We start from the raw sequence: 18,620 nt of genomic DNA, 5'->3' as shown, positions 1-18,620 counted from the left end.
GACCTACCCCCACCTGGCTACAACCACATTTCAGGAAGTTGTAGAGAGTGATAAGGTCACCCTCAAGTCTCCTTTACTCCTGACTAAACAACCCCAGCTCCCTCAGTCATTCCTCACAGGGTTTCTATTCCAAACCCCTCAGTAGCCTTGTTGCCCTCCTCTGGGCGTGCTCAAGTGTCTCAAAGTCCTTCCCAAACTGAGGGCCCAGAACTGGACGCAATACTCAAGGTGGGTCCTCACCAGTGCCCAGTGCAGGGGCAGAATGCCCTCCCTGCTCTTGCTGGCCACACCACTCCTGATCCAGGCCAGGAGCCATGGGCCTTCTTGGCCACCAGGGCACACTGCTGGCTCACGTTCAGCTGGCTGTCAACCAGTAACCCCAGGTCCCTTTGTGTCTGAGCACTGTCCAGCCACACCGTCCCCAGCCTATAATGTTGCAGGGGGTTATTGTGGCCAAAATGCAGAACTGGGCACTTGGATTTGTTAACTTTATCCTATTGGACTCTGCTCATCCGTCCAACCGTTCCAGGTCTCCCTGCAGAGCCCTCCTACCCTCCAACAGATGGACGCTCCCAGCTTGGAGTTGTCTGCAAATTTACTAATGAGAGACTGAATACCCTCATCCATGTCATCAATAAAAATATTGAACAGAGCTCTCCCCAGAACAGAGCCCTGAGGGACACCCCTGGTGCCTGGCTGCCAGCTGGATACAGCACTGTTCACCACCACTCTCTGGGCCATGCAGCCAGTTCTGAGCCCAGCACAGAGTGCTCCTGTCCCAGCCCTGGTCTGCAGCTTTTCCAGGAGTGTCAAAGGCCTTGCTGAAGTCCAGATACACATCAACATCTACAGCCTTTCCTGCATCCACCAGGAGGGTCACCTGATCACAAAAGGAGACCAGGTTGGTCAAACATGACCTACCCCTCCTAAACCACTGCTGGCTGAGTCTGATACCCTGGTAGTCCTGCAAGTGCTGCATGATGACACTCAGTATAAACTGTTCAATTACCTTACAGGGTACTGAGGTCAGGCTGAGTTGTCTGTAATTACTTGGATCCTCCTTCCCACCCTTGTTGTGAATGGGTGTCACATTGGCCAGCTTCCCGTCATCTGGAACCTCACTCGTGAGCCAGGACTGCTGGTAAATGGTGGAGAGCGAGTTCATAACTCATCTGCCAGCTCCCTCATCACCCTGGGGTGGATTCTATTTGGTCCCATGTATTTATGAATACACAAGCTGCTCAGCAGTTCTCTGACTGCCTCCTCTTAGATAATGGGGGGACCATTCTGCCCCCTGATGTCATCAACCAATCCAAGAGGACAGCTGTCCTGAAGGCAAGTCGTCTTCTCACTAAAAACTGAGGCAAAGAAGGTGGTAAACACTTCTGCCTTCTCTTAGTCTGCAGTTATTAAGTTCCCTTTCAGATCTAATAAAGAATAAAGCTTGGTCTTACCCTTTCTTTTACAATGGATATATTTGCAAAAACATATCTTATTATCCTTTACAGAAGTTGCCATTTTAAGTTCAAACTGACCTTTGGCCTCCCTAATTTTTTTTTCCCACATGCTCTAGCAAGCCCCTTAAATACTTCCTGAGACACCTGACCCTCCTACCAAAGATGATACATCTTCTTTTTATTCCTAAGCTCCTCCAAAACCTCCTTGCCCATGCAGGCTGGACATTTGCCTCATCAACTCATCTTTCGGCACACAGGGACGGTCGGTTCCTGTGCCCTCAAGATCTCTGTTTCGAAGCACACCCACCTTTCATGAAGTCCTTTGTGTTTAAGGGTGCTTCCCAAGGAACTCTCTGAATAAGTCTCCTAAGCAGGCCAAAGTCTGCCCTCCGGAAGTCCAATGTAAAAATATTATTGGTGTTCCTCCTCATTTCATCAAATATCAAGAATTCTATAATTTCATGATCACAGTGCCCCAAGCGACCTCCAACCACATCTCCCACCAGCCCACCTCTATTTGCAAACAGCACATCTAACACAGTCCCTCTCCGGTGGGCTCATCCACTGGCTGCAACAAAAAGTTGTCCTCCACACACTCTAAAAATTTCCTGGACTGCCTTTTTTCAGCTGTATTAAGTTCCCAGCAGATCTCTGGCAAATTGAAGTCTCCTACAAGAACAAGGGCTGATGAACCTGAAATTCTAGCTGTTTATAGAATAAGTTGTCCACCTCTTCTTCCTGGTTGGGTGGACGATAACAGACTCCAAGTAGGATGTCAGCCTTGTTGGCCTTCCCCCTAATTCTTACCCATAGGCTTTCAGCTTCATCGTCATTAGTTTCAATACCTATGGCAACAAAAGCCTCCCTAATATAAAGCGCCACCCCTCCACCTCTTCTCCCTTTCCTGTCTCTCCTGAAGAGCTTGTAGCCATCCAGTGCAGCACTCCAGCCAGGTGAGTCATCCCATCACATTTCCCTGATGGCAATTATATCACAGCTCTGCTGCTGGACCATGGCCTCCAGCTCTTCTTGTTTGTTACCCATGCTATGTGCACTGGTATACATGCACCTCAGCTGGGCTGCTGATTTCACCCCAACTCAGGCTTACTACCCTTGGGTCTGCATTCAGACAGCGCAGATGCATCTCCTTCCCCTTTCAGACCTAGTTTAAAGCCCTCCCAACAAGTTCTGCCAGTTCATGAGCTAAAAACGTTCTGCCCTTAACAGAGAGATGGAGCCTGTCTGGTTCCAGTAGGCCAGGTGCTGTAAAAGTTGCCCCATGATCAAAGAATCCTAAATTCTGCCAATGAAACCAGCCCTTGAGCCACTTACTGGTAATGTGAGCTCTCCTATTCCTTTCACCATTTTTCTCAAAAGGACTGAGGAAAAGATTACCTGCACCCCTGTTCTATCAACCACTTGTTCTAGTGCCCAAAAGTCTCTTTTAATTGTCCTGTTGTGCTTCTTTTCAATCTCATCACTGCCAGCCTGGAGTCTCAGCAGTGGGTAATAATCAGAGGGCTGAATCAGCCCAGGCAGTTTCTCAGTAATATCCCGTACCCAAGCCCCAGGTAGGCAGCAGACCTCCCTGTGGGGTGGGTCTGGTCAACATATGGGGCCCTCTGTTCCCCTCTGAAAGGAGTCACTCGCTACAATTACCCTTCTTTTCTTTTTCATATTGGAGGTGGTGATCCGTCTTACAGATGAATCATAATTGGGAGGCTCACTGGGCAAATAATTTTCTTCTAAACCATCTGTTTAACTCTCCAGATCCAGGGGCTCATACCTATTCTGAAGTGGCACCTGGCTAGGGGATGGGGGTCAGGAGGAATTTTTATTATTCCGTCCCCAAGCAGGGACCCATTTCCACTCTCCTTCATCTACCAGGTGTCCTTCTGTTGTCTAACAGTGGGAGGCATGGGTATCCTCTGACCCTTGGTGGGCCTCTCTCAAGGATGGAAGGGCAGAACTCCCCCAATCTATTTCCCTTTCACGTTCCCTGATACTCCTTAGTCTTTCAACCTCCTCCCTAAGCTCAGTGAAAGGAGATCATTCACCTGTTCACACCGCAGGCAAATTTCTTCTGCAATGCCCCCTGAAACCACTGATAAGCTCAAACACTCCGCACAGGAATGGGTCTGGACAGGTGGATCCTTTTTGGAGGGTTCCATCTGGTTACATACACTATTACTGACTACAGTTTTCGATCACGTAAAAGCCATTACTAACAAAATCCTAAAACCTACCAACCAACAGAAACACTGCAAACAGTACCCTTACTAGCAGGAAAAACCTGCAACCCTGCCTGCTTGCCCTCCCTGTGCAAACTGCCTTACAAACTCAGAAACGTGCCACACCCCTGTTTGCCCGCTCCTGTTCGCTGCACTCAGCGTCACTGCACTCTAGCTGCTAATGCATGATGGAGGAAGCTGCACTCCATCTACCATTACGTAGCTTGTGCTTGAAGGGCTATGTGATTGAGCCACTGCTGAGCCAAGATGAATCTATTGTAGTTTTTAATTCAAATCTATTTTGACTATGTTATGTTCTCTCACGTTACATAAATAGCAGCCAGCTTCCTCTAGAGAAAGTTGGACTGTCTTTCTTGACACCTAACCTTGCAGCACCCCATTTTTTTGCACTTCTTGCACTGTCATGCACTTCAATACTTAGTCTTGAAGGAAACCGAGCAACCTCTCATCTTGAGTGGCTAAACTGAAATGTGTTAGAGGTGTGGAAGAGAGGGAAGAAAGCTGCCAAGTCATCTCTGAGAAACTTCTCCTTTGGTTGAGAACTTGTGTTCTTGATTTTTCAGCTGCTTACAGCCTGTAGACAGAGCTCTCTTTCTCTGTTATACATACAAGAAACCTAAGGCTGTTTTTTTTGTCTGTGTGTATTTTGAAGCCCATTTTACTACTCCTTGTTAAACCTCTGCCAGTTCCCATGCAAAAGGGAGTGAGTCCTCTGTATCTGCCCTGTAAGGAGTGAAGTCACTGTTCTGCAGCAAGCTGAGGTATCTCCAGGTATAGGACTCATCTATGGTAGAAGAGACCTTTCCTGTTTTGGGGAGGAAGAGGCCAAGAAGTGGTAGAGGCAGGTCTGAGTGGGGTCTGGGGAAGTTCTTTCCACTATGGGAGCAGACCAGAATTTGAAGGAGATGCTCCTTACCCACAGGTAAGTGGCTGAAATGTGAGCAAGAAAAGGGACAAGTTCTGTAGTTGTAACTGAGGAGGAAGAGCTACATGGGTGTGGGCCTGTGTGAAAAGCCATGGGAAGCTAAATTTAGAAGCTACTGACCTAGGACGGCAGAATTTTGCCTGTTTTCTGTGTTTTACTCTCCTTGGGGCTCCAGGTTTTAGAGGAAGTGCAGACATCTGCTGGGCACTTTGGTGGAAGGATGGTAGCTCTGTTTCCTGCCACATGCCGCCCTGGGTGTAGCTGGAATGCAGATTGATGGCACGGCACGGCTGTTGAGTTAGAGGAGAGGTCAGGTTATTTTCCTCAGGACAATGTGTTGTGCATGCTCTCTGTGTCCCCCAGTCACTGGCTTGATTTATCTTCCTGGTGAGCACAGGGAACACCCCAGAAGTCTTTTTACCCTTGCCAAGATTAAATGAGCACCTTTATACTTGTGATCCCCAAAGGTATTTCAGCCTCAGGGCTTTGAAAAAAATCAAAAGCTGTTGCATGTGGGAGCTCAGTGGGGAGGGTTCATTTTGCTTCCTGGACATGTGGCAATAAATATCAGTGACATTTCATGCCAGGCTATGCCACATTACCCAGCAGGCAGTGGGAGATAATGCCTTTTTTGCCTGTATAACTGGTTGGGTTAATGTCCCTCCTTGAGGTCTAAAATACACAGTGGACAGTTTTGCTAAAAATGAGGCACTGTCTTCAGGTGGGTGCAGTCATGAGATTGCTCCAGGTGCTTGAGGAAGCCTCAGAAACTCCATAGTGTTATAAATGATCAATTGAAAGCCAAATTATCAAAAATGTGAAAAGATTTTATTTTCCTTTTTCTGTGACCAAAATACGGTCCTCAAAACAGCCAAAGAGACAGTGTCAAGCCTGGGATTGGCGCTGGGTAAACCTGGATCCAACCTCTATCACATCAGATCTACCCCCGTTCACGAGCGCTGCTTTTTGCAGGGCTGTTTTATACAGTTTTTTATGCCTGAGACAGAGAAATCCCAGTTTATTTTGTAACTCTGCATATTCAAGACAGTTTCTTTCACTGTGCAGAGCTGGACAATCGCTGTTTCCTGGTTGATAGCCGGTGTTAGCCATGTCCAGGAAGTCGTATTCAGATGTATCTTTCTGGCGACTCCTGCTATCTTGATTGATGGTATCAACAGGGCGATGATTGTCCTTGGGCATCTTCTGATCACTCGGGATAGCGGTGATGATTGCGCTGGCCATGTCTATTCATAAGTTAACTGAGTGTTGTTCTCCTGCCACCTTCAGGAATCTTGGAATTCAAGTTGATGTCTATCTTTGGGCTGCTTGTGGTCAGAGACTTGTTTGGATTTCACAATCTTATAAAATACATCCTCTCTATGAATTATTTCATAACATATATTTCAACAGGGATGTGCTTTCTTCTGACCAACTTTGAGCAGGTACTGGATCCACTCAGCAGCAGCATAATTTGATGGTGTGGATGTCTCATTAAGCTTCCTAAGTTGCACTCCTCACTCCACTCTACCGATGACTGGATGTGGGATCAGCATATTGAGCTTTCAGTCTGTTTTAAATTGATGAGCTCACTTGGGTTCACAAAAGTTTTGCCAAATGCTGTCAAGTTTGCCATGTTTTGTTTTTGCATGGTCATGCTGGTTTGAAAGTAAACTGGTGTGTCAAATGAACCCCACTCAACAACCTTAAGAGAGATTTCAGGTCAGAGTTAAAATTTATTAAAGAGATCACGATAAATACAATAATATAGAGAAAAGTGGTTTTAACCCACAATGACTGAATACAACCTGGCACCCTGTTGGTCAGGGTGATGGTACCAGTCCTGTTGAAGTTCTGGTCCTCCTCTAAATCTATCAAGTGATGGTGCCAGAAGTTCCCAGGCCTAAAGATTTTATACACTCATGTTTGTTAGGAAAATTAATCCGCAACGCCAGAGGTTTATGTCCGAAAAGGACACAGAGGAGTCCTGTAGCTTTATTCGTGAATGAAGGGGGAGATAATGGGGCATTTTCCATAAGGTCTCTCAAAATGATGGAGGATGCAGCCTCCTTTGTATCCTGATTTCCCAGCCAATTTTCCCTCTCTTTTTCCCAATTGGCTGAGGTACTTGAGAAGTACAGACTTCCCTAATGGCCTAATACAGACCCCCTTCCAATGCGCACACACCACAACCCCAAGCCCCCAACCCTCTTTTCTTTATATCTCTGTTCTGTTTCTCTAAGTCCAAGAAGTTAGCAAAGCTTGGGTAAGCAACAGTGTCAATTGGTGGAATTCCTCTGGAATTTATGTTTCTTCCCATTGTTTTTTTCACCTATTGATATCTGGCCTTATCTACAAACAGGTCCACAGTTTGTAAAGACACGTCCCTCTCATTCCTTTCAGGTTCAGGTGGGGGTGCTCAGTACCTCCCTCAGGGTGGAGAGTTTCACAATTCATGAGGTAACACTGTGTGAGTCATGGGATATTTTGAGAGTCCTTGATAGTTTAAGTGTTGCAGCTGCCTATACTGCTGTCCCATTGAGTCCTTTATGGCCCATTAGCAGAGATGACCCCTGAGGCTCTCACCTCACAATCTGGGTGTGACTGTGCTGATGTTTCCTCGGTGGGAGTTATCACAGCTGAGTCATTGGCATGAAGAAAAAGGAACTCTGCCCTGTGTCACAGAGTTTGCCTCTCCTTATTTAACACCTGGCTCATAGGCCTGAGGGGTCGGGTGTGCATTGGGCAGCTCCTGCAAATGATCCATCATCAACAGTTCATCAGAAATGAAGTAGAGGGGCATGGAATACACCTGTAGCTAGGACAGTGGTAAAGCTGCATCCTCCTACAACATGGAGTATGCTTCATGTAGAGATAATTCATGCTATATATGTATAAAATATTGTAGAATCCAAGGTATGTCTTTGACCACCCTGGCTGGGGGCAGAGTCTTATGTTTATTCAAGTAGCTCCCGGACAATGTTAAGATAATATCAAGTCTGTTAAGGTATGAATGAAACCTTCCCGGGCCATGATTGCTGACTTCCCTGGAATGCCTAAGCCACTCACAAGGACCTGCACCTGGGAAGGTTGCATCTACCATACTCAAGCACCGGTGCCACTCTGCTACATGTGAATGCAGACTCTTCTGAAGTGTTCAGACATCCATCTAGACACCTGGACTTACTTTTGTCTATTCCTGCACATGTATGGCCCCAGTTCTACATATGAAGAGACACAAAGGAACATTCAGTCATTTCTGCCCCAGGCAGAATAAACTGTATATAAGCTGGCTGCATGGAGCAGTCGGTGTGAACCTCTGGGGAGACGCTGACACTTTGTTGGTCGGATCCAGGCTCACCCAGCGCCGATCCCGGGGTTGATGCTGCCTTGGCTGTGGTGGTTTTTTTTGGAATTCTATTTTTGTTAATGATCTAATAAATCATTTAAAATTTCTTATAAATTTGGCTGCTGATTTGATCATTTATAACACTTCGCCAACATGTACATGCTTCACCAACATGCACAACATACAGCATGGTTCCACCACCCCCAGCACTGCTTTTCAGGTGGTCCAGGAAGTGCTTGTGCAAAAGGGGAATAAAGGGAATATCTGCAGGGCCTGCTTCGAAGCAACTAGCATTACACAGATATGATTCATTCTTTGGTGTTTGTGGAGCTGAATAAGCTGCTCTGGCCTACTGCAAACCACTCTGTACAGCATGTGTTCATGGAGGTGTATGGAAAATCATGCTATGAAAAGCCAGTGTCCGCAGAGGAGACAGAAGAATCCTGAAACTTTATTTCAATAAAGAGAGAGAGTCCACTTTTCTCTCTCGAGGATTTGCAGGCCGCAGCCTCCTTTTATCCTAAACTCCTGGCCACATATTGCCCTCTTCCTTTGCCCATTGGCTGAGGCACCAGGAAGGTACAGCCCTCCTGAATCGCCTACCACATATTCCCCCTTGAACCTGTCATTTTCCAGCAAACTTCAGAAGTTCAGGCTTGTGTAGACCTACTTGTCTGTTTCAGGAGCCAAATTGTCTGGGCTCTGCAACAAACTAAATTTAGTAGAGACATTAAGACCCATTTCAAGCTAACATCCACACCTTCACTCATCACATTCTTTGTAAAGACATTAGCACATCTTTCCAATAAGAAGTGTTTGGTGCAGGGTGCTGAGAGGGAATAGCAGACCCTCAGGAGGAAGAAAAGCCCTCCAAAATCTGCTCAGCTCATGATTGTTTGACTGCTTTAATCTGGTCTGAATTTGTGCTTTGAAAGAACTCTGGCATCTCTATCAGGTCTCGAGTAGATAGGATGAGCTGGATTAGGCCTGGGGGCTGCAGCAGGGAGCACAGCCAGCTTCTGGCACCAGGTCTCCCTCCTATACACCTCCTTGTGAGGTTGCCAGCACCCTGTGGAGTAGCTGAAGCTCCCATACCACTGCCTGTGGATTTTGATGCTTGTCTCTGCCCTGCAGATATCTGGCAGCTGGTGTGCTGTCCCAAAGTCCTCTGGCATCCTACCTCCACTGAGCAGCACCTCAGGTCCCTGCTCAGGAGGCTGCTGAGCATGTACTTTCCTCATGTCAGAGAAGCCCAACCCTCACAATCTGAGCTGCCCTTTCCCACCCTCGCTCTATTTGTTTTGGAGGGTTTTAGCTGCAGGACCTGTGATTTTGTGCTGGGGACGGTGCAGGGCTAAGGCTGAAAGCAGAGCCAGGCTCTGTATTCACAGACGGTGTCTCTCAGTTCTGAATTCAGCAGCCCATGTCCTTCCAAGCCCCAGCATAAGCATGGCCATGTGATGGCTTCACTTCCCCGGCTGTTTCGTGCAGTGCTCCCCGGGGGTCCCCATGGTCCAGGGCTCTCTTAGCCAGCAGAGGTTCGTTCTGGGGGGCTCAGCCGTGTGGGTTGAGGGAGGGAGGCAGTACAGCCAGGGCTTCCCCTCCTCCCTGTGTCCCTCGGCAGGGGCTGCCCAGCCCATGGGCCACTGGGGTGTGGAGAGTCTGGCTGGACCGGCTGGGTGAGTCGAGGTTGAGTCACTTTGGGTGGTGCACGCTGAGCGGAGGCAGCAGGGCCCACCACCAGCTCCATGGCGCTCAGTGTTGGTGTCCGGCGGCTCTCCCAGCTGCCGGGCCATGGCGAGCGGCAGGTCCATCTCAGCTTCCGAGGTGGGCTCAGGTGGCCGGGAGGGTGGGGGTTTGGGGATTTAGGGCTGGGGACTGCCTTCTCCTGCCAGCACCTTATGCCTCCTCTCTGCTTCTCAAGGCTTCACCCAGAAGACAAGAAAGGTCTGCTGTGGCCCAGAGGCCGTCTTCAAGGAGGTGAGGAAACTGGGATCATGTGGAACTTGTGGGACTGGGATGGGACAAGTCAGTGTCTCGGTCATAAAATCATAGATTGGTTTGTGTTGGAAGGGATCTTGAAGATCATCTCATTCCAACCCTCACACCATGGACAGGGCCACCTTCCACTGGTCGGTCTTCTGGGAATTTCTCTGTTGTCTCCTTCTTCCTCTCTGCTCAGAGGGGCAGATGGATTCCTCACACTGTGTATGTGACCTACGTGTACAAGCCTCCAGGAACTGAAATTCAAGCGAGTGACACTGCCTGGAAGCTTGGGCATATCAAAGCTGAAGGCAAAACTCCCCCTGCCCTCAGAAAGCCAGACTGTCACTGCAGTTGATGCCTTGTGGGACAGGAGTGCGACTTGTGTGTTTGAGTGTATGTATGTGTGCATATGTGTGAGTGTGCAGGGGCAGGGATGGGGTGGCCTGGGAAGCATGTCCATTCCTTCAGTGCCATCCCCACTGAAGCCTGTGACAGCCCACCTGTGCTGTGCCAGTGGGTGGTTCCCACCTGTCCCTTGCTCAAGGCCCAGTGCCAATATGCTGCCTGGGGAAAGGCAGTGAAGGTGGCAGGGAGCAGGAGGCCCAGCCACTGTTTTGGATGTGTGGTGAGTTGAAGCCTCAGAGTGCAGCTTTTCTCTAAGCCAGATGACTCCCTGCCTGGATGATCACTTCTCCCCAAGCACCTCTGTACGTTCTCATGTTCTGTCTCACTCCACAACCTGCCAGCTCAGGAACTCCAGCAGGCACAAGCATCCTTCTTTTTCCAGGGTGGTGCTGCTCTGACTTCTGTAGCAGCTGGCTTGTGGTTCTGTGCTGCTGGAGGGGCTCTATGCCTGGCCAGCAGGAAAGTAACTTTCTGTCACAGCTGCTTCTCACCATATCCATGGACTTGGTCACCTCACAGGGGAGCCAACCAGCCATGAGACATGGGAAAGTGTGGCTGAGAATGAGTTGTCATCCCTTCCTGCTCCATTTGTTTGCAGCTCTTTCGCTGGCCGCACTATGGGAAGCTTGTCATGGGTGAAATGCTGTCCATTAAGGTTTACAACTGCAGCAAGGTTTTCAGTAACAGGTGGGTCCTTTGATTGTTGGGGTGACCTGTAGAGGTGGGGGAGAAGACATACTGGTCTTTACATTGTCTTCTGGCAGTAGAAAATGTTTATTGAAAATTTGATGGAAAGAAGATGAGCAGAATGCCACTTATAGAGGAAGGATGGAGTGGCTGTTCTGGTGGGGCAGCAATACTGTATATATTAAGTTAAATAAGGGAAATGATTTAGCTGTGCCAGCAGTAACAGGGACTACATAAGGATCCAGATCAGACCTTCAGCTGGGACAAAGGTTAAACAAGGCCCTAAAAAATAGCTACAAAGGCAGGTCTTGCTGGAGACTGAGGACCTACTGTCATCCTGAACATCCTTGTGACTGTGACCATGCTGCACCCAAATTCAACATATCTGTTGGTGTAGAAAAGCCCTGAATGCATTGTGTTATGGTTTAACCTTTAAAAAGACAGCAATTTCAATTTAAAAGATCAGAAAAGATCAGCCAGAATTTAAAATGCTTCTAGGTGGCACAGGCACATTGTCAACTCAGTAGCTATTCCAACACTTGTAAAACACTGCAGGGAAACCCAAGAATGGAGATGACGGGGAGATCTCCTTCGCACTCCATGAGTCTGGATCTGCACAAACCTTTAACCATCAATGGCAGCTCAGTTGCAAGTAGCTGCCTGGGGAAAAGGCAGGACCTGCTGCAGGGTCAGTCTCAGGTATTCAGCTGCCCGACTCCCTATGGAAAACACTTCAGGGTAGCTCAGAGGGCCTGTGAGTGGGAGAATGGAGGTCCCAGTTCTCCCCAGGATGTAGGCACTGATGCTATGTACGGTGTTGTTGCAGTCTCTCTTTTTATTCCAGTGTTAGGAAAATTAATCCACAAACACCATAGGTTTCTGTCCAAAAAGGAGACAGAGGAGTCCTGTAGCTTTGTTTGAATAAAGGGAGAGGTCATGGGTGTTTTCCATGGGATCTCTCAAATTGTTAGAGGATACAGCCTCCTTTTTGTCCTGATCTCCCAGCCACATTTCCCTTCTCTTTTTCCCCAGTGGCTGGCGTACTTGAGAGGTACAGACTTCCCGAATGCCTAATATCTATGACTCCCTTGTAATTTGTATACCCCCACCCCCTTTTTTTCCCCTTGTGTCAATCTATGGAATTTCTATGGAATGTATGGTTCTTCTTTTATCTCTCTGTATTTAACTTTATTTATCAGCAGACTTACTGTTTGTAAAGACAAATTTCTCATTCCATTCATCAATCAGTGGAATCCTTCCCATTGTTTCTTTTATCCCTCAGTACTAGTTTTATCTACCAGCAAACCCACAGTTTGTAAAGACAAATCCCTCATTCCTTTCACCAGGCTGCTCGGTACCCTTGTCCTCAGCCTTCAGCACCTGATGACATCTGGAAGACTAATTCTGCATGAGTCCCTTGTGGACAAGAGCAACAGAGTCACTGATGTAAGTTCTCCAAGGACAGCCTGCTATCAGCAGTCAGTAAGGCTTTTTGGGAAACTTCACATGGAACTCTCCAGGTGGATTGGGGACTGAGGGGGAATCCAAAATGCTGTTTGAGCTGGAAGCACTGTGGCATTTATGCCATCTCTGCACAGATACTTCACATCCACCAAGAGGTTTCTTGGAGCATCTACAAATGCATGGGTTGGACTGGGGCTCCTGGAGAACTGTCAAGGGCCTGAATGAACAGAGGGAGGCTTCGTAAAACCTTCTCAACTCTGGGAAATGGATGTAGGAAGTGGCATCTTCTCTGCTTCATGCACCATGAAATGCGTGTGTATGGGCTGCTGCAGTGATGGAGTGAGGTGGAAGGTGGTAGCGTGCCTTGGAACCCCCAGCAAGCTTTTGGGTTAAACACTAGCATTAACTGGATGACTTAATGAGTGTCTGGGACAGCATGAGTGTCACTGACACCTGACTGCCCCTCTGCTCTGCGGGTCCTGCTCTCCTCCACCCCAGCACTGGGGCTCAGTTAGTCCTTTGCACTTGTAGAAGATGAACACCACCCTAAAATGAGCTGTTTCCCACCAGCTGGGCGTGCAGACACAGCTCAGTGGGTTCCAGACTGCCACACCTGTGCCAGGGCAGCTGGCAGGCAGGAAGAGCAGAGGCGGAGGCAGTGGTCCTGCAAGGTGCTCTCTGCTTGCTCTTCACACTGGCAGTATGACTAAACCACATGGTGGCACATGGTATGCAAGCTCTGTGGCCACCAGACCACCAGCCTGAGTGGCACAGGCACAAGCTGCTGGTGTTACTGGACTCCTGGAGCAGGTCCAGATAGAAATTGACCATTTCCAGGATGATTGCCCATGCAGCTCACTGGATAAATGTTCATGCCAGCAAAGAGACAGGGATTAGACTCACCTCTTGGTGCTGGTGATGATTTGAAGGGACTCCGTTGTGTAAGGTTAGAGGTACAATGTGGCCCAGCCCTTTGCCCCAGGTGCCTCTTCCCTTGTGCTAACAGCAACACGTGTAAGAGCCTAAATGAGAGATGCGTGACTCAAGGTGGGTCTCCAAAATGCAGTTTATTCCATCCAAGAGGTTACAGCAGTCCAGGGTCGTGGACAACAGTGCCTGTGCCTACAGCTGTCAGCTCCAGCTGCAGGCAGGCCTGGAGACCCTTTGGTTTTGGTTACATTGCATTATATACTCTTCTTTGCTGAGCATCTTAATACAGCAGAACCAATCTATACCATAACTATTATCTATAGCCTATCATAACTACGATAATTACCATATTCATGTTACAATTCTCCAATCACTAGAAGTTAGTTCATTACAGTTTAAGCTAGAAGTTGTTATTCAGTTTTCTTGCAGTGAAAATTCTGAGACTTTTTTCTACTTCCCACATCAGCAGGCTTGTTTGCCTGTGCTATTTTCTTGCTTGGTAAAAACATCTTGTTTGAGGTGGGTTTATCCTTTGCTCTAAGTCATAAAAACCCCTTCCAACCAACACACCCTTTACCTCCTTGGTTAGCCAGCAAGTCAAAACTTGCTTCCATCTCTATTCCTTCATCAGACTCTACATTTAAAAATCTTTCTGCTAAGCATACATATCTGTGAGACTTTCTTGTCAAACTTTCATCCTTCCCAACACACATGTGCTGATGAGCTGCTCCAGCCAAAACCCAACCACATTCAGTTTTGCTGGTTTAGTTTTGGATTGTGCAACCCTGGCGGCACAACAGCTGCAGGGGATAGAAATAGGGCAAACAAGATGCTCATTCAAGTGGAGCCTGGGACCCTCTCAGCTCAGCTTGGAAGAGACATGACCCCAAGAAAGAGGCTGCTCCCGTAGAAAAGTGGGAACAAACCATTAGACTTCCTGCTAGTCCAAATCCAGTTCTCCTCTGGGACTAGAGTTACTTGCATCTCTTCTCCTGGTGATTTAAAGGAGCGTTTTTAGGCCCTTAGCTTTTCATCCAGCTTCGTCTCAGGCTTCTTCACCCTCTAGTCTTTTCTGCTGTCTCTCCTGATCACCGTACTGCTGATTTCTTGGGCTGCATTTCTTTTCCCAGAAATATGCATTTTCCAGAGATTGAGCTCTGAACCCAGAGTACATCCCCTTCAGCCTACTAAGGAGTCATCTCCTCCATGCTAGTGTTTTTGGCCTCTGCTGGGAAATCATTTGTGTATGTGTTGGTTTGAGATCAGGCTGGCCACCTGCAGACCACGGGTGTTAGACCTGTGTTGGCTGTGCCAATACCCAGCGTGCTCTGTGCGTCTCTGGCTGTCCTTCCTTGTCTCTTGTGATGCAGGCTCTTGATGTGTTGGTGGCTTCTCCAGCATTTTAATCCAAGCTAGGGATTCCTAGCTTGTTAGGATCCTCTGCCAGCTGTCTTGTGCTTCCTCCAGAGAGACTGCTCCAAATCCCTGCATGTTATTGTGCAGGGCTTTCCCCAGTTCCCTTGTCAAAAATGCCTCGAGGCTATTCTCTGGGCCTCTTTATGGGAGATTTGTAAAGTTGAGCCAGCCAGCTTTTATTCAATGAAATATGGAGTTTAAGAAGCTGTGGAGGTGGGAGTTTTGTTATGTCTAGCCTATTGGTGGAGGCAGACAATGGGAGTCTGGTATAAATATGCTTCTTGTGGGGACGCTTCTCACTTCTTTTTTCTTCCATGTCCCACTTTCTCTTTTTTGTGACATTTTTGCCTTTGCTTTGTGGCTACCAAACTCTCAGGCCCTTTCACTTTCTGCTTTGTAGATCTACATTGAATTGGATTTGCGCTACCAGCCTCCAAATAGCTCAGCGGGGAGCTGGGTTGAAGAGGATTTTGTCTATCTTATAAAAGACAGGTATGGAAATCCTAGGAAGAGTAAATTTCCAGGCAGTCTGTACAGCTGCCTTTGTCAGTGGCAGCCTTTGGGATGCAATCCAGCCTCATTTACTCTCCACTTCTGGCCAGGCTGATGCATCTCAACTCTACAGCAGCAGTAAGGGAGCAGGACTCTAGGATAGAGAGATTCCTTGTTATCACAACGAGCCTTTGACTGCAATGATCCACTGTAGGTGCTGGGAGTCCTGGGACTCCCTAGGAGAGACTTGAGAGCATTTCTGCAGCCCTCCTGGCTTGTGGTTGCAAAGTTGCAGAGAGCATGGTTTTGGCCTCCAGCAATTCCATGCACCATGCATGCTGGTAATGCCCAAAGCCAGGGGAGTTGTAGGTTTCTGGGCAAACACAATGACAGGCAGTAGCAGGGCCTGCAGAGTGTCACTTGTGGAACTAGAGAGAAAACAGCAGATACACGAGGCAGACAGTGGATAAGCTTAGGAAAAAATTGCTGGTGTCCCTGCCAAAAAATAAACAGGAGAGTGGCTGGGGCACTGTTCATTAAATGAATCCGAAAACAGCCGTGGCACACTGGTCTTTACAGAAAAGCATCTTTTGTTTTTTACAGTTCGGAGTTAATCATCCACAATCCTGGATTTGAGCAGCTGGAGTAAGTAGCCCTTGAACGTCTTGGCTCACCCTCCTGGATGGAGGGCAGTGAACAGCCCACTTGTGAGGGCTGATGTATGGCTCATGGCATGCTGTGGGGCTTGCAGGACTGCCCAGTGGCTGAGAGCGAAGGAACTGGACAAGAAGGCTGCTGCACTAGGCAGGAAGCTGGCAAAAGGTCTGGAGACTGATGAAGAAGAGGAAGAGGAGGAAGATTTCTATGATACATCTGAGATTGAGGCCTCGGGCATAATCTTCAGCCCTGTGAAGAGGTATCCACAGCATGGTCTTCTTTCTTGCCCTTGCTTGGGTCCTGGTGTAGAAAGTGCCATATCCTGAGGAATTCCCGCAGCTCATGACAATCTGCTTTGGCAAAATGTCAGAAAACTTCCATCTCTGAAGGCCCTAGATAGGGTGTGTTGGGGACTTGCTCATTCCCAAGGCAATGAGCCATTATTTTCTGTTGCTTCCCTTGGTGGGGACTTACTCAGGGTTCATGTTGACAAGGACACCTGCTCACTTGGGCTTTTTTTCTGTGCAGCCGCTCCAGACTCTGCTCTGCACGGGACCTCTTTGCCATCCCAACGCCGCAGAGTTTCCAGGTACTGCAGCACTGGGTGCATGTCCCCATAGCTGCCTCTAGCCCTGCAGCCAGTCCCTTTCTGCCTTGCTGGAGGCCTGGGCTTCTCCAATTGACACATACTTTGCTGAGGCCTCTAGCATGAAGACCATCATGCTTTGTGTGACTTCCCTGGGCAAAATGTAAGATTCCCTGCATCCATGTACGGCATGCAGAATGAACTGCATCCATGAGTGCTGGCCACAGTATCAGTAAGCCCATGTAGTTAGCTATGGATAAACAGGAGAAGGGAATCAGCTACATGTGCCATTGCAAAACACTGCCTGAGCAGAGCTTCAGAGAGTACCCAGGCAGGGCTGGTGCCTGCCAGCTTTCTGCCAGGGTCTTGTCTGTCTTCCTTAGGGACAGCTGTGGGACACGACCAGGGCCAGAGGGCTGTGTGGGGGCTTGCTTGGACATGCCAGAAGGCTGTTAGGAAGCAGTGGCTCTGGCTGATTATCTCATATCTGGCTAAATTGATTTCAGGGCAAGTCTCCCAGCATGGCTATGGATATAAATCTTCCTCTGGTTCTAAGTAAACATGGACTCACATTTTGTCCGATCAACCAAGCAGGAAGTTTTTGTGATGATTGAATTTACTGACATCATTCTCTTGAAGCAATCATTCTGTACCTTAACTATGGTCTATTTACTTGTACTAAGAGCAAATGTGAGAACATTTCTTTTATGTCTTAGACTCGTAAGCAGTTGCAGTAAATGTAAGTAAATCTGAAGCAGCCACATTCCAGTCTCTCCAATGGTGCCCATCTCAGTAGGATTCAAAGAGGAGTATTAACAGAAGATACAAAAAGCATCTTCTCCAAGATGCTCTGTGGACCCTCCCATGTGGGAGCAGTGGGTTTTCAGTCACTTGGGATCAGAAACTGAGGGTACAGGTGCTGCTGGGAAGGTCAGCTCTTGTCAAAAGTACTGGGGCTCTTACACTTTATTTCCTTGCTTGTCTGAAAGAAACAAGTATCTCAAATACTACTTTGGTCTTTCCTGGCTGTAGTAGATTTCAGCAGGTATGCTTTTGCCTGCCCTAGGCATCCAGCTCTGAATTGAGACTGCCCTGTACCTGTGCATACTGGTATTCTTGAAACAATCTCAGGATGGAGGTGTAAACAAGGAGAGTGCTGATTCAGACAAGGAGAGTGCTGGTTTTCTCCCATATTTTCTCAGGTTGGGATTAATGTAATTGAAGCACAGAAGTTGGTGGGGGTGAACATCAATCCCTTTGTTGTAGTCAAGGTGGGAGAAGAAAAGAGGCATACGGCAACACAGAAGTCAACAAACTGCCCCTTCTACAACGAGGTATGTGACATGGACAGAGGCTCTGTCCTTGCCCCACCAATGTCCCGAGTGCCTGGGACCATCCTTGCAAGGGATGCCTGGAAGCCTGGGGCTAAGCTGTCTTGCTCTTCTCTTCCAGTATTTTTTGTTTGACTTCTATGAGCCAAGGGACATTTTATTGCACAGACTCATAGAGATCTCGGTATGTATGTCTTCCTCTTCATCTTTCACTGGTTAGTGGTACAGCCTGATGCTTCTGTGTGTAGACACTGGGTGCAATGGGAAAAGCAAAGCTACCAATACCATCAAGGTGTTCCAGCTGGAATCACCTGCCCAGAGAGCCACAGGGCCTTCCTGTGGCTACACTGGGACAGAGACCTAGCCTTGCTCTGAGCCAGTGCTGGGCAGTGTTGCCTTCCCAACTCCTCCAGGTAAGGGTTTTTTGTCACCCTGTGACTGCAGTGGGGCCTCTGGGGCACTTTCTTGCCTTTTTCCCTTGTTGCCCTGCTATTTGGCAGCAATTCCCTACTGCCCCCTTACCCTGGAGTCTCATCCTGCAGGTCCTGAAGGTAAGTGACGGATGTGAGGGGAGCTCAGAAATTATTTGTGCTGTAGAAAAGCCCAAGCAGGCAGAGAGTTTGAAAATCCCTTGGCACAAAGCGCAAAGACTTTCCCAAGACACAGGGATATTCTGAAGATAGCTA

At 48.1% G+C, this 18,620-nt stretch overlaps 1 protein-coding gene across 6 annotated transcripts in view; it reads left to right on the top strand.

The window, feature by feature from the left end:
* Positions 1-18,620, top strand: part of LOC134426787 (fer-1-like protein 4) — a 65,080-nt gene that overhangs the window by 17,383 nt on the left and 29,077 nt on the right. For 2 of the 6 annotated variants that reach the window (XM_063172024.1, XM_063172023.1), the window contains exons 3-11: positions 9,905-9,960; positions 10,970-11,058; positions 12,405-12,504; positions 15,269-15,360; positions 15,964-16,005; positions 16,112-16,276; positions 16,546-16,606; positions 17,806-17,937; positions 18,056-18,118. In XM_063172024.1, the coding sequence (XP_063028094.1) occupies positions 11,003-11,058; positions 12,405-12,504; positions 15,269-15,360; positions 15,964-16,005; positions 16,112-16,276; positions 16,546-16,606; positions 17,806-17,937; positions 18,056-18,118 (711 nt within the window). In that variant the 5' untranslated portion in view covers positions 9,905-9,960; positions 10,970-11,002. Of the gene's footprint in view, positions 1-8,951; positions 9,808-9,904; positions 9,961-10,969; positions 11,059-12,404; positions 12,505-15,268; positions 15,361-15,963; positions 16,006-16,111; positions 16,277-16,545; positions 16,607-17,805; positions 17,938-18,055; positions 18,119-18,620 lie in introns of those variants that run through there. The other 4 variants (XM_063172026.1, XM_063172021.1, XM_063172025.1 and 1 more) reach the window with 4 other exon arrangements.

This window comes from Melospiza melodia, chromosome 19 (assembly GCF_035770615.1).
Source record: "Melospiza melodia melodia isolate bMelMel2 chromosome 19, bMelMel2.pri, whole genome shotgun sequence".
Lineage (NCBI taxonomy): Eukaryota > Metazoa > Chordata > Aves > Passeriformes > Passerellidae > Melospiza > Melospiza melodia.
Note: the sequence above shows the minus strand (reverse complement) of the source record. Positions and strands in the feature narration are given on the sequence as shown.